The following is a 14,070-nucleotide window of genomic DNA, read 5'->3' on the forward strand; positions in this document are numbered from 1 at the left end:
CTGACCCAAAGGTGCAGAGAAAAAACGTGGGCAGGGTGAGTGGGGACAGAGCTGGGCACAGGACATGGAGAGAAAGCAAAGAAGTGTTACCTGCTGCATCCTGCACTAAGGGAACGTCACTTTTTACTGGAGTTGGAGTGGCAATGATGGGCGAGAACCCAGCGGTGCTGGCGGCAGGCATGACAATGCCTCTGCTGGCTCCCAGAGTGGCACTGAGCAGGGAGTACGAGAGACAAGATGGAGAGAAGAGATAGGGCAGGGTGGGAAGGGGAGACCTAAGCAGGGCTTGTGAGAAAGATGGAGGCAGAGATGGTGGTGGAGGTTGTGGTGCAGTGTGGGTTGCATCATCGGCAGCAGCAGTAGCAGTAGAAGGAACCAGGCAGCCTGGAGAATGTGGAGAGAAAAATAAAAGCAGAAAAAAAAGGAAAAAAAAAAACAAAGAAAAGAAAAAACGGTAAAACCAAACCAAAAAAACCAACAAAACAAGAAACAAAAGAACTGAAATGAGAACCCAAGAGCAGAAGCAATATGATGAAAATGGAAAATACATTCACAAATGTATGGAACAGAACTGCAACAGAGAAGGAACAGAAGGTGAGGAATTGACAGCACCAGGAAAAGGAGAGTTGTCCCTGCAGGAGATAAGGTGGCCTATGGTATGGGGGAAGAGACACAGGCTTTCAGGCAGGAATTCTGGATTCATTTGGTCATTCTGGTCCTGGCTCATCTATAGGGCTGCTCCTGCTTCAGTTAACAGCTGTGAGGGTGCTCCAGCACTTGGGGCAGGTGGAGCTGTCCCCATCTGGGGGCATTTCCTAGCACTTGGGCCACTTCTGGCACAGAAGAGAGTGCCAGGAGCCACTGCCCCACCAGAACCCTCTGGACCCAGCAGTGCTCCTACAACATGACTGTGCTGTGCTGGCCTTTATCTGGGGTGGGAAAGAAAACGAGGAAAATGTGTATGGAATTAAAGCAAACTGAGGCAGCCCATGCAGAATATCCCACTTAACCCTGGGAAGGACAGCTGAGAGATCCCTGGGCATCACTCCATGGTGGCAGAATTCCTACCAGGTATCTGACTCCTGACCCTGTAATGCAAGGCAAGGGGAAATGGCTCTGCACGATCCTGGCAACAGGGCAGGAACTTACTCCCCAAAAGAGGGGAGGAAGGGGGTCTGCTCTGTGCAACTGCACAAAGTGGAACAAGAGTTTTTGGGTGAGGAAGGGAGCTCAGTGAGCTGCTTTTAGATTTTGCTTTCTGAAGATGTGATAGATTTTATCCCCTGTGTATATCATATCTGCTGTTGTACTGCACCAGTATAGTAAAGTGCCTGACTTCAGATGCTGCTTGAGCAAATACAAAGAGGTACCAGAGGAAGTGCCAAGTATAGAAGGGCTCCACAGCTCTTTTTTTTCTATTTGTTTTTTAATCAGCTAATAAAATAGCCCCAACTGCAAGACCCAGGATCAAAACCTCTCTTCATGGGAGGAAAAAAGGTATGCTGCTAGCTCCTGGATGCTCAAGGTTTCTATTTTGATGGACCTCTTCTCTTAGGTGCTGGAGACAGCTGGGTTAGTGTGAGGCACTGCTGAAGTTGGCACAGTGTGTCATTTAAGGCGCAAGTGACCCCTGGCCTCTTTGTATGAGTTTATCTCCCAGGAGAGCAGGCAGCTGCTGATCCATTCCACACACCCCCTTGTCCCTTACCTGCTGAGGTGCTCTCATTGCCCACCGGAGTGCTGGAGCAGCTGCGGTCCATGTTGGAAGATTCAGAGGAGATGCCCCCAGGGCTGCAGCCAGTGTAATCCATGTACTCTTCTGTTTCAGTGTCCATCATGCTTGGGGGTCCCTGAAAGGAAGCTGGGGTTCCTGATGAGGCTGGGCTGGGTGCCATGCTGCCAACCTGGGGCAGATTTTCATTTCTTGGAGTGTGGCCAATAACCTGCAGCAGGAAAACAAGAGAGGGACTTGCACCAAAAGCAAGACACCAGGACCAAACCCATCTGCACGTTTATCTCCCTCTGCCACTGTTCATGAGGGACAGCTGGCACGTGCTGGTGAGTGGAACCCACAGCACTGGGGCCAGCAGCATGAATCCTCCTGCACCAGGAGCTCAGAGCATTAAACCTGGCACATGCCTCCTGGTATGTGAATTGTGCTGCACTGGGGAGCTGGGAGTGTTAATCTTGGCACCAGCATGCTGGTGTGTGGATCCTGATGGCTCACAAAGAGGAGGTGTTAATGTTGGCATTGCCCCCTCGCTGTGTGGGTCCTGCTGCAGTCAGAGGCTGGAACCATGCCTGAGTGTGTCAGCGCTGAGCCCCTGCAGCAGGAGCACAGACTGACACCAGGGCCACGAGGGGAGGGTCACCTGCAGCTGCCGTGGCCTGGACAGGTCCTGGGGTGGGTCACACACACCAGGAACTGCCTACAGAGCACTAGGGCAGGGCAGAAACTGAGGCTTTCATTTCAATTGAAAAGGCAGTCCAGCAATCTGCTCAGCTTTGCCACATGCTGTGAGCTGTGGTTTCACCCTCAGCTGGCTGCACGGCTCCATGGGCTCAACACAGCATGAGATCAGGACAAAAGCTGTGTGCTCCCAGGGCTGCTCAGGCCACTGCTCCTATTTGTCATTGCTAAGTGGCACAGGATTGCCAGTGAAAGAAGATGGAGGTTAAACACAGCATTTTCTGCCCAGTGTGCAGTACAATTCTTAGGGTTAGACTAGAAGTGTAGTGAAGACAAATTTATCTGTTAAATCTTCCTAAGTCTGATTCTTGTACCTAAACTTTTTATTAGAGACCAAAAGCTGCCACAGCAGCAACACCAGTTCCTAAGCATCTGTGAACTCATTAAATCCAGCAGCACTAGACTTGAACACTTCACTTACTGACAGTAGTTAATAACTAACAGGGACCTCTCATTCCCATGTTGTGGAATAAAAGAGGGTTCTCATCTTGCTTCTACAGATGGTCCCTTTTGTTTTCCATATACCAGATGATGTTCTTAGGGTCAGATCAGCCACAGGCATTTAAATAAAGACAGCTTGTTTCATCTCCCAAGCCAATGGCAGCTAAAACATCTAAAGAATAAGAACAAGTGAGAGGTGGCAGGGATGCTGTCCTTTGGAGCAGCAGCTCAGTGCTGCAGCTGAAACTCTTCCATTTCTTCAGGAAACAAACAGACCTAATCTGCCAGTTGCTCTCTGTGTTAGTAAAAGAGCAACTGCATCACTCTGCTACTTCCTGAGAGACAACAGGGAATTCCCCAACTAAATCCACATCAATAAGGGAAGAGAAATGTCAAGACTGGTATTTCTCCCATCCTAGGTGAAAGGAGCAAATAATTCTTTATATGCAACAGGAAATATTTGCTTTAACCAGCACGTTCAATTCTTCCACATCCTAAGCACGTTAATTTTAATAAGCCAATTGTATATATTCAAAGAGCTGGGAGAGAATGCAAGTTGTAAATATGAGTATTTTAGCGTTATCCTTCTCAATTTTTTCTACAAAATTACAAGGAAAGGCTGTTTGCACTAAGCAATGCTTTGCAATCTATGCTTCACCATCTTTACTCATCTAAGTTCAGCCAGGTAAAGCTACCTTGGGTGCACTCCCACTTCCCAGGAGCATCCCCAGTGCAGACACACATCCCTTGGGCTCTGGGTGCAAGTCTTGGCACTGCAGCAGCTCTGCAACCAAAGGGGCCAACACTGCCTGTGGATCTACAGCCTCAACAGCAAGGAGCTACCTGAGTAGGAACACGATCAAAGTTCTTCCCCAGCATCCTTCTCATGTGCTTCCTGGCATGGGATGTCATTTGGTGCTTGAGCAGGAAGGAGAACTGGCAGCCCTCTCGGATGCAGTGGAAGTGGCTGTTCACCTGGTTGTATTTGCAACCTGCAGACACAAAAACCATTTCATGTTGCACAGGAAAGTACTGAGAGGGACAGGACAAGGCTGCTGTCCACGTGGATTTCTGATGGACTGAACAGTATCAGTGGCCATGGGTTATTCAGGAACAGTCTTGAATGAAAAAAAACCCAAACCCACAATCTACAGCCTGCTGAGCAACTGCAAGAGAGGATTACTGTGTAAAGAAATCTAAGACGTGAGCCTGAGCCTAGTCCCATCCCTCTTTGTGCCATTACAAAGGCAGGAACATTGCCATTACATCTAGTAGTGCCTAATGCTCTTCAGCCTTAGCTAGTGCATTTTCTTTTATAACAAGACCAAAGCCAGGACATTTAGCTGTATCATAGAAGCTACAATCAAAATACATGCTCATAATTAGATTAGAAATGAAAAGTTATTTTTCTTTTTTTTTTTGCCCCTGTAACTGTGCTCTCAGAAAGCAGTCTCACACAGCTCTGGAGAGTGTGTGTGCTCTGGTCAGACTGGAATAAGTCAGGAGTGTTTATTGCCACTCCAAAACTGTTGTGTAATAGGGGCAGCTACTGAAGAACAAGCAGTTCACATGGGTTCTGGCACACAGCACTTCACACATTCTGCTCCTCGTGGCCACAGCCACGTGTGCCAGGCGTGCACAGTGACAGCCCCAAAGAGCCACAGTGATAAACCATGGCTTGTCACAGCTCAAACACAGCTGCATCAGTGATCAGGATCTGCTCTTCCCCAGCCTGCCTTGGCCATACCCTCAGAAACACAGAGGTGGAGATCTACAGACAGGCTCACTTATCTATCTACATCCATCCACCTTTACTCATATTGTGCATGTTTCACCTCTCCCCAATCATACACACTTGTGTAATTATACACACACAAACATACACTGAAAAAATCTATCATGTGTGCTTGTTCAGAAACATTCACAGCCCTTAAAACAGGCCAGTGCTTTCTGCACTTGCTATCTATAAATACACAGCATAAACCCCAGAGATGTGCACAGATGTAGAAATGAATCTACATGTTGGTAAAACCATACACACCTACAGCATTCCACCATGCTGCCTCTATCTGTGCAGGCAAATGCAGGGTGCTGGCTAAATGTTTGTCATTTAGGCCAGCCCACGGGCAAGTGTACACACTGCTGGATGCATGCACCCCATCCTCCCAAACCAAACACTGCTGACACAGGCAAAGGCTGCAGCTGCCTCCCTGCCAAACAGCTCCTGACTCACCCAGCTCATGGGGAGCTGACAGCCAGTGTTTCATGTGTGGGCCAAGAGTGTTTGTTCAGGTCCCACTTTCCCTCCCCAGCCCTGCTCTGGGACAGGGAACAAACAGGACTGGAACACTGTCACAAAGGGCAGGTGAGGGCTCGCCTGTTGCCAGGGCATCCCTGGGGGCTGGTGTCACCTATCACTGTCCTGCTTTGTCTAGCCCCTGCTATCACCTGAAACACCAAAAGGTGAGTAAATAACAGCTACTGCCATGTGTAAATAGGACCTAGGTAGGTACTGACTGTGGTGTGTTGACACTCATTACCCTGGTTGCCACAAACAAACTTCCATTTGGTACAAATTCTTGATGTATTCAAAGCTGAAAAGTTTTGCTCTGGCTACGGTGACTGTTTTTTTTACAGTGGGAAGGAACAGCACCTAGAGGTGTAATTCTGAACCTTGTCTGGTTCCAGCATTTGTTACAACTAGGAGTGACAGGGAAGATTGGGTCTGTGACGCTGCCAAACCACAATGAGAAGGTTTAAGGGAATTCCAGGCAGTTCAGGGTAGAGTTGTTTTTAGGAATTCCCATTCAGAGCCCTGGATCTCAGCTCCAGGTACCTCCAGAGGAATCCACTCTATTTTCTGCTGTTGTGCATTTATTTTACCAGCTTTACATTTGGTTTACTAAGCTGCAGTGCTGCTGGTAGTTGTGGCAAGTGGGCCAGCCCCAGTCTGAGCCTGTGCACGTTCAGGTGTTTCCTCAGGCCCTGCTCTGAGGAGCTGCCATCAGAGCACTCCATTCCCTGCTGCTCACAGGGGCTGTGGAGAATGGGTTTGGAGAGAGAAGAGTAGCTTATTACATGTTCCTGTCCATCTCTCTCTGGTTATGTGCCATTTGACTTTCAATATGCTACACTAGCACTATTTAAGAAAAAAAAAATTTCTCCTAAGAGCACCCTTAAATTTCACCCAACACATGCAGTAGGTCCAAAAGACTACAAAATATAAAAACAAACAAACACACACACAAAAACCAGGCTTTGACAATTAGATAAAAAGAAGAAAAAAGAGGAAGCTGTATGTCCAGACAAATTCATCCACACAATTCTCTGCAGTACAGTTTCTATTCATTTACCTTGGGTGTATTTGTGAAAACATGCTTCAACTGGACAGACCAGGAACTGCTTTATGTTTTGTTGCCTTTCTTGTTTAGTGACTTAATGCCCAAATTCCTCTTAAGCATAACTTGCAGGCTCTAACTTATTCTTGGCCTGGACGTGGGACACACACATGGGAAACAGGACAAAACTCACCTAGTCTGCCACATTCTTCCCTCTTGGTAAAGTACTTGAAGCCGTTGGCTGCCCTTCTCTCTGCCTTCTCGTGTTTTTTCACGTGCCAGGGCAGCTTGGTGGTGATGTTGGTGACGAAGTAGCAGCCAGGACGCAGACAGTGGTAATGCCCTCGCATCCGGAATTCACAGTGCTGGGGGGAGCACACAGGCACTGAGCTTCAGCCAGCTCCAAAACCAACGCACTCCCAGCTGTTTGCCATTACTGCTCTCCCTTCTGAGGTGTCAGAGGGGCCTGCACTGAGCCCATTTTATCTTCCACAACCTGCCATGCACCTTGTTCCCTCTCGAGTCTTTTTACCTTGCTGTACTCGTGTACTCTGTAATACACTACTCTACATTGAAATATCCAAAACCTTACTCATGGCTTTCCCTGGGTTCATCACAAATTCATCACACATTTTTATTCCATTTCATCTTTCTCAGATTATTCTCATTCCCTTGTCCATTTCACCCAAGTCAAAGTCAAAGAAACACAAAAGTATTATGATTTCCCACTTGATGGAAACCAAATGTTTTTCCAAACCACATAATTATGACTTCCATGGTTCTGTAGTAACGCCAAGAAAGCCACACACAGCCTCACTTCCTGCTGGGAGTCAGTCTACCTGACCCTTCATCTCCTTGTCCCCAGTGCTGCCAGAACACTGCTCTCAGTGGCTCTTACCTGGTTTGGACAGAGACACTGCAGGGAGTAGTAAGCAAACTGGTCTCGCACATTCACCAGATTATTGTTGGGGTTGATGTGGTCCAGGCAGTGGGATTCTGCTTTGCCAGAGGTTTTGCACACATACTTGCAGTTCCCAAAGAGACAGTGGAAGTGGAATTTGTTGGCGTACTTGCAGTCTGTTGCCAAGCAGGGATCACTGGAATACATCCAAAACCCAATCATCACCTTCACTCATTTCACACATTTGTTTCTTTGCCAAGATTTAATTCAAGGGGAGCCCAGCTGAAGCCTCTGTTCCAAACGTGGCCCACAGATTTCCCATAGCCACCTTCCTCTTCAGGGAAATTGAAGCTGCAATTCCACCCAGCTACTGCACTTCCTTGGGCAGGACTATCAGAACACAGCAATGCACCGTGGGTTCTGTAATCTTTGACCACTTTTCCAATTCAAACTTCAAAGGGAACACAACTCTTGGGCGTGGCCACTGCACAGGACTTCTCCTGATCTACAAAACCAGCACTGCCCCTCTCATCAGCTAAATGGGTTTGGCACCTTCCACCCACCCCCTCAGCCCATGAATTTCTGGCCCAATAACCCTTCACTGTCAAACCTCCTGCAAAGATACTTGCATTTCTGCACAGCTCTTGCAAGGGATCGGTGATAGATCACCACGTTTATTTATCTTCCAAACTCATGCCTAAAAGTGCTCTCACATGCCCTCAGAAATCTTAAAGTACTTCCAAGACTTCACAGAAGTAAGTTTTCTGGGAGGTCAAGCCCTGAGTAGTTTCTAGACAGGTTCTTCAGTGGGTGAACAGAAGTGGAGTCTTGCAGCTCCGAGGAGAGGCACAGAGGGGACTGCAAGGCTGGGGAGGACAGAAGGAGGCAAACAGCCCCTGAAACTTACTTCTCCTGGAACTGGAGAAATCCAGGTTTGACCTGAGGCTTGGCATTCTCCAGGGAAGTCGTTGCCAAGGGTGAAGCTGCCAGGTTAGGCACTGATGCTGGGATCTGAGGCATCTGGGGTATGGTTGAAGCCAGCTGCTTCCAAGCAAGTAGTGTGGGAGCAGAGGGCAGAGCAGCTGGGTTTGGAGCGGGCACGTCGAGGGCAGGAGCACTGGCCATGGTGGCAGAAGCAGCAGATGGTGATGAAGGGGCCAGTGGAGCCTTACTCTCAGTAGCAGTTGAGAAGGGAGACTCAGAGTTGCTTTTCACAGTTCCACCTTCAGTTCTGAAGTGAAAACTGCAAAACAGGATACTGATTCAGACACGAATTCTTGACCATTTCATGTAATTTGATTAAACATCAACAAGAATGTGGCAGGAGCCTGTAAACAAACTGCTGTGAATAAATCCTAAAAGGGGCTCTGGAGACTTTGAGGTAAGATTCAGGGCCCTCCCAAACCACCTATGGAGAGAAGGGCTCTCGTTAAATTTGCTTACTTGGCGTGCTTGATGGCTCCATCCAGGGTGCTGAAGAGGGCCCCACACTCCTCCACCACACAGTGGAAATGCACCTTGTGGAGAAAGTCACACTGGGCATCACAGAAATCCTTGGTGCCAAACCTGGCCAAAACAGACAGGCAGACATCTTAGGGAAGCAGCAATTACAGCCTGGACTGCAGAAACCCTGCAGAGCACCATCCCTGGTGTACAGAACAGCAACCCTGCCATGCAAACCCCAGAGTAAAACCCACACATTATCCAAAATATCTCCTGTGTTATCAAATGGCCAAGAGGGCAAAACCAGCTCAGTGTGGTGTCCCTGCTCACCCACTGCTGAGATTCTCTTAATAAGTGCAGCACAGAGACATGTAATATCAGGAAACTCCAGAATCACAGGGAATCAAGAAAACAAGTAAGAAACACTGGCAGGAAGGATTTGAAACTTAACAAGGGAATCTTGCATAATTAAGGTACAACAAACTACAACTGCTCTGATGAGCAGGAAAGCAAGAAACAAACAGCAGCCTGGATGGTCCCAGGAGGGACCTCTCACCAATGGGAGGCTAAAGGAAAGAGATAAAACTTGTACTGGAGAAGGAAGGTCTGTGGATATACAACATGTGCTGTCAGTAATGGCTTACAGGGAAAAGAAGAAGAGAAGTAATGTGGGGTAAGAGAGAAGAAACCATGTTATTGCAAACCAAAGGGGCTGTTTTATCAGAGACAAGAAGTGTTGAACCTAGAAAGAAGGCCTCCCCAAAAAGGGAGGTGATGAATCAAAAATGGCTGCATTATAAAATTTGCTTTGGATGAGGAAACTAAAGACTAAGTAGAGAATTTGGGATGTAGTGAAGATCTTCTAGAAAAGCAGATAAAGGGACTCATACAAAAAACATAAAAATGCACAGATCAGTCAGTCTGGATAATGTATGTCCTGAAGTGCAATGGGAATTAACTCCCAAACTGATTATATTACTATTTACTAGTTTTTAAGCCATAGTGAAGCAGGAGGTACTACATAAGTGGAAAAAAAAAAAAAAAGTACAAGGTACTGGTTCTTTGAGGGGAAAAAAAAAAGACAAGTCATCTTTGGCAATTATCATACCTCTGGCCTTAACTTCTCCTTCCAGTAAAGTAAAGGAACAAATATTAAGAGGGAGGAGAAAATCATTAAACATCTAGAGGATAAAGGAACCATGAGCAATAAACAGCATCAGGATTATAAAGAATAAATCTTGCCAGACAAATTTAATTGCTTTTTTTGATAGAATTACAAAATTAGTGGATGAAGGGATGCAATATATTTGGATTTTAGTAAAGCATTTGATCCAGTCTTGCATATGCTTAGAATTAATTCCAACTGGCCTGGATGTAATGCCACCTCATGGGTTGAAACTGGCTGAGGGACCATAAACAAAGGCTGATGACAAGCAGCACCACACTGAGCCGGGAGGAGGAGGCACCGTGTGAGTGCTGAGAGGGGGACTTGGGCTAGCCTGAGTTTATTTAACATCTTAATTAGTAATCCAGGAGTAAACAGTGTGTTTATGAAATTCACAAAGATACTCAACTGGGAGGAGGTGGCAGCACCAGTGCAAGAGCAGAAAAAGAGCACAGAGAGGTTTGGCAAGACAAGGGAGAAGGTGCAGAACAGGAGAATCATGTTTGGAAACACACAACAAATACACCTGGGCATGGGGGTTGTTTTAGACATTGGGGACTCACTAAACAACGTTAAAAGCAATTCTGTGTCACAGGATGATAAACATGGTACTGTACATTACTCTGTGCAGATCCCATCAAATTGTGAGCTGCCTGTTTGGGAGCAGGAAGTTCTGCTGGGAGGGGGCAATTCTGCACCATCTGGGAACACCAGGAAAGCAACAGGACCCACAGGCAGAAGGGACTAATCCAGAGTCAGATTAAAGGAAGTAAGTAAGCCTGGTTAAATGGAATGCTGAAAGTTTGTGACTGTCTGAAGGGGCTGAACTCCAGCTGCAGAGAGGGATGGTCTGCTGTGGTTCAAGGGGATATAAACAGAGCTGCAACAAAACTACAAAAAGTGGAATTCAGGCAGCATAGCATGGAAAAGGTTGTGACATCATTGAAACTTTCTAGGTGATAGAATAATGCTCCCAGAGGCCAGAAAACAGCCACACTGCCAGGTGGAATTATAACCAGGCTGGACAAAATGCAAATGGACTGCAGGGAAGGATCTCACACCAGCCAGGGGCTGGTGGAGTAGAAGATTTTCTAGTCTTCTCCATTAAAGTCTGTGATTTACCAAGTGTGCACTGGCATTTGCAGGTGACTCTGTGTCACAGCACAAAGCTGTGTGCCTGCCTGGGTGTATCTGTGTGCTCAAAGCACGTGTCTGCTGGGCAGGTATGTGCATGTGTCTGTACGTGGGTGAGCTCTGTATCTGCTCCATTTGCTTTTTGAGTCTCCCTTCCTCTACAGAACTCTGTGTTCAGGGTGAGCCAGTGAGTCAGACACTCAGCAAAGGAAGCCCTTTTCCCTCTCCTCCATTCCCAGCTCCATCTCTCTCTCCTTACCGGCGCAGGTACATCTTCCACGGCTCGGAGAGCTTCTCCTGGACCAGCGCCTTCACTGCCTTGCCCAGGTACTGCGTGGGCTCCCCAGCCCCAGCCTGGCTGCCTTCTCCTTCTGTCTTAATGTTCAGCAGGTTGCCAAGGCTGGCACTGCTCTTGGACATCTGGAACAAGAACACAGACACTGCATCAAGCCCAGCACACAGCCACAGCCACCCCAGGGCTGTCCCACACAGAGCAGTGTCTTCAAGGATTAAAAGAGAAGACAAAAGTCTGTGCAGGCTGCTCCAACTGCATCAGCAGAAGTTAGTAACACTTCACTCTTCTGCATCTTCCACCCAACCATCACAAAGCACTCAGGTGCCCACCGAACATTGATTCATGGATCTTGTTAAACAATGAAGCATCATGTCTACTTTATTCACAAGAAAACTGAGGTGGAGAGAGACATCCCCTATGTGACTTTGGAAAAGGTGTGTGGGCTTCAACAGCTCCTTGTGCAGCTCCTACAAATTGCTGGTGGTAGAACTGGTAAACTCTAGTTTATTCAGTCTTATCCCAGCCACAAGGATGTCTCCTTTAAAGTGACTATCAAGTATGTGTGAGGGTAAAAGGATGAAAATCTCGTTCAACGGAGGAAAAAAAAATCTGTCTCAAGTTCCTGGAAAATTCTTATTAACTTCAACAATAAAATCATGTTGCTTTTCTGTGCTAAGTGGGCACATCCTCCACGAAGCAGGACCTGGACTCACAATCTGCACTGCATGAAAGTCTTCAAATAGAATCTACTCAGAGAAGGTTTAGAGGTGCAGGTGTATGATGTGCAGGATAGAAAAATGAAGTTACTCAAGCCTGCCTAGAGGGAAAATTTTCTTTCAAAATAAATGCACAATTTCCCAGACTCTTCCTTTCTCTGTTGTGCTCTCAATTACCTCCAGTAACAGTGAATTTCACAGCATGAATAAAATGCAGGATTTAGCCCAATACTTGCACTGGAAACTCCACCCACTTGAGGGTCTAGAAGCCCTTTATAAATATCAGTTAATTAAGCCTGACAGCCCCCTAAATAAAATGCAGTAGGCTACAGGAATCCTGGTTATTTGAGGCTCTCTTAATGCCCCCTGAAGGCAAAGCCCCTGCTGCTGTGTGGAGACTGCAACTCTTTATGGCTCGAGAAATGGCTGGAAATTCAGGCTGTGTGTTTCCACTGGAAATTCCATTCTGGTAAAGTGTCCTTTTTCCTAGAAAAACAACAAGGGATTCCCCATGGACAGAAATTGTGTGCAGCAAGAGGAAGAAGCCAGTGTAATGTCTTCCAGAGCAGACTGAGCTTGACTCTGCAATCTTTAGTCTTGGAATTGGTTCCACCAATCACACACACAGTGGGTTCTACTCCTTGCTGGTTTATCTCACTGGTTAATCCCAGTCCTTTAACCTGACTCCTAGTTTGCACCTGTGCAACATTTGCTTTGCACTACTTAAAGAGCTTTATGTCAGACTGCACACAAAGAAATGCTTTTTTCCAAACATACACTTAAATCACTTATCATCCTGGAGATTTTCAGGTGAAGTCTCCACTGAAAGAGAATTTCCCTGATCTGGGACCTTCAGAATGACTCATGACCCCGGAGAACAGAGTAACTAAATTCATTTGCTCACTAAAAAAGGCCTGCATATTTGGAAACACTAAAGGGACAACACAAAGGAACAAATAAGAAATTAAGTTTAAAAGAGAAAATCAAAACCCAATGTAACAGAGAGCCAATGGAGGAGAAAAGGGACATAAGGATAAATGCAGAAATTAAACACAGAGAAAAACACTGATAAGAAAGAAAGGAGGTGGGAGATTACCAGGCAAAGTCACTTTGCCCTCTCTTGAGGGTTATATGGCCTTGATGCATGTAACACCCAGAGCCAAGGGGATGGCAATAGTTATGCCTATAAAACCTATCACATTGCAGAATATTAAAGCATGGCTCAAAGGGTGCCCTGATCTCTACTGCAGTTGTATACAGCCACAGAATTAATCTTGGTACAGTAGAATTTATCATGTGAAAGAGAAATACACATTTGAGATGATGTATAATTTCACAAAAAAAGTAAGGAAAAAGAAACTGTGCATTATCTAAAATAAATATTCTAGAACACACTAAAGAGGACTCTGTTAGACACCACTACTCACATCAGAGAGACAGAAATTGATGATTTTGGTTCAAAACTTCTAATTTTTTCTTCTCTTTCATAAAAACTGATTATTCTCTCCCTCCCCAAATGAATGAAAATGTTTTTAAGTAAGTAAACAAAATTAGTAACTATAGAAGGAAAGTGAGAGAGAAGCTGCCAGGTTCTGAAAACAAAACCAACACAAAAACAAGCAACCCTCCCAAAAACAAACAAACCAAACCAAACAAACAAAAAAACCCTAAAAAAACCCAACAAGAAAAGAAAAGAAAAGAAAAGAAAAGAAAAGAAAAGAAAAGAAAAGAAAAGAAAAGAAAAGAAAAGAAAAGAAAAGAAAAGAGAAACCTTTTGGAGCCCTCCTCTGTCTAGAAAGGATGAAGGAAAAAAAAAGATGTCAGAGGCGGCAATATATTTCTTCAGCCAGTTCATTAAATTAATTCGTAAGCAGTGGCTCTGAAATTATACCCGATGAAAAATGGTCTCAAAATTTAAATGGTACAAACTCATCTTATTAGAGGCAAAACATTAAAAAACAAACACATCTCTTCCCCCCCTCTCCCCGCTATCGCAGCTTTAATTTCTCTTGGTGGGGGGAATGAAAGGCGTTTGATGGATGGCTCTTACCTTATTCATAAGCGAGGATAAAAGAGATGAATTTGCCGAGACTGTGTGGCCATTTGATTCATTACTGAAACACACAAACCAACAGGGTTTAGTTAAGATGTGCACAGGGACTGTGAG

General features: G+C 45.8%; 1 protein-coding gene across 1 annotated transcript in view; it reads right to left on the minus strand.

The window, feature by feature from the left end:
• Window positions 1-14,070, minus strand: part of CASZ1 (castor zinc finger 1) — an 84,373-nt gene that overhangs the window by 4,928 nt on the left and 65,375 nt on the right. The window contains exons 10-17 of the mRNA XM_033079853.1: window positions 13,954-14,017; window positions 11,152-11,312; window positions 8,594-8,716; window positions 8,058-8,393; window positions 7,148-7,346; window positions 6,443-6,614; window positions 3,755-3,903; window positions 1,709-1,943 (exon numbers count right to left, since the gene is read on the minus strand). Of these exons, the coding sequence (XP_032935744.1) occupies window positions 1,709-1,943; window positions 3,755-3,903; window positions 6,443-6,614; window positions 7,148-7,346; window positions 8,058-8,393; window positions 8,594-8,716; window positions 11,152-11,312; window positions 13,954-14,017 (1,439 nt within the window). The remainder of the gene's footprint in view (window positions 1-1,708; window positions 1,944-3,754; window positions 3,904-6,442; window positions 6,615-7,147; window positions 7,347-8,057; window positions 8,394-8,593; window positions 8,717-11,151; window positions 11,313-13,953; window positions 14,018-14,070) is intronic.

The sequence above is a fragment of the Catharus ustulatus genome, chromosome 24 (genome assembly GCF_009819885.2).
Source record: "Catharus ustulatus isolate bCatUst1 chromosome 24, bCatUst1.pri.v2, whole genome shotgun sequence".
NCBI lineage: Eukaryota > Metazoa > Chordata > Aves > Passeriformes > Turdidae > Catharus > Catharus ustulatus.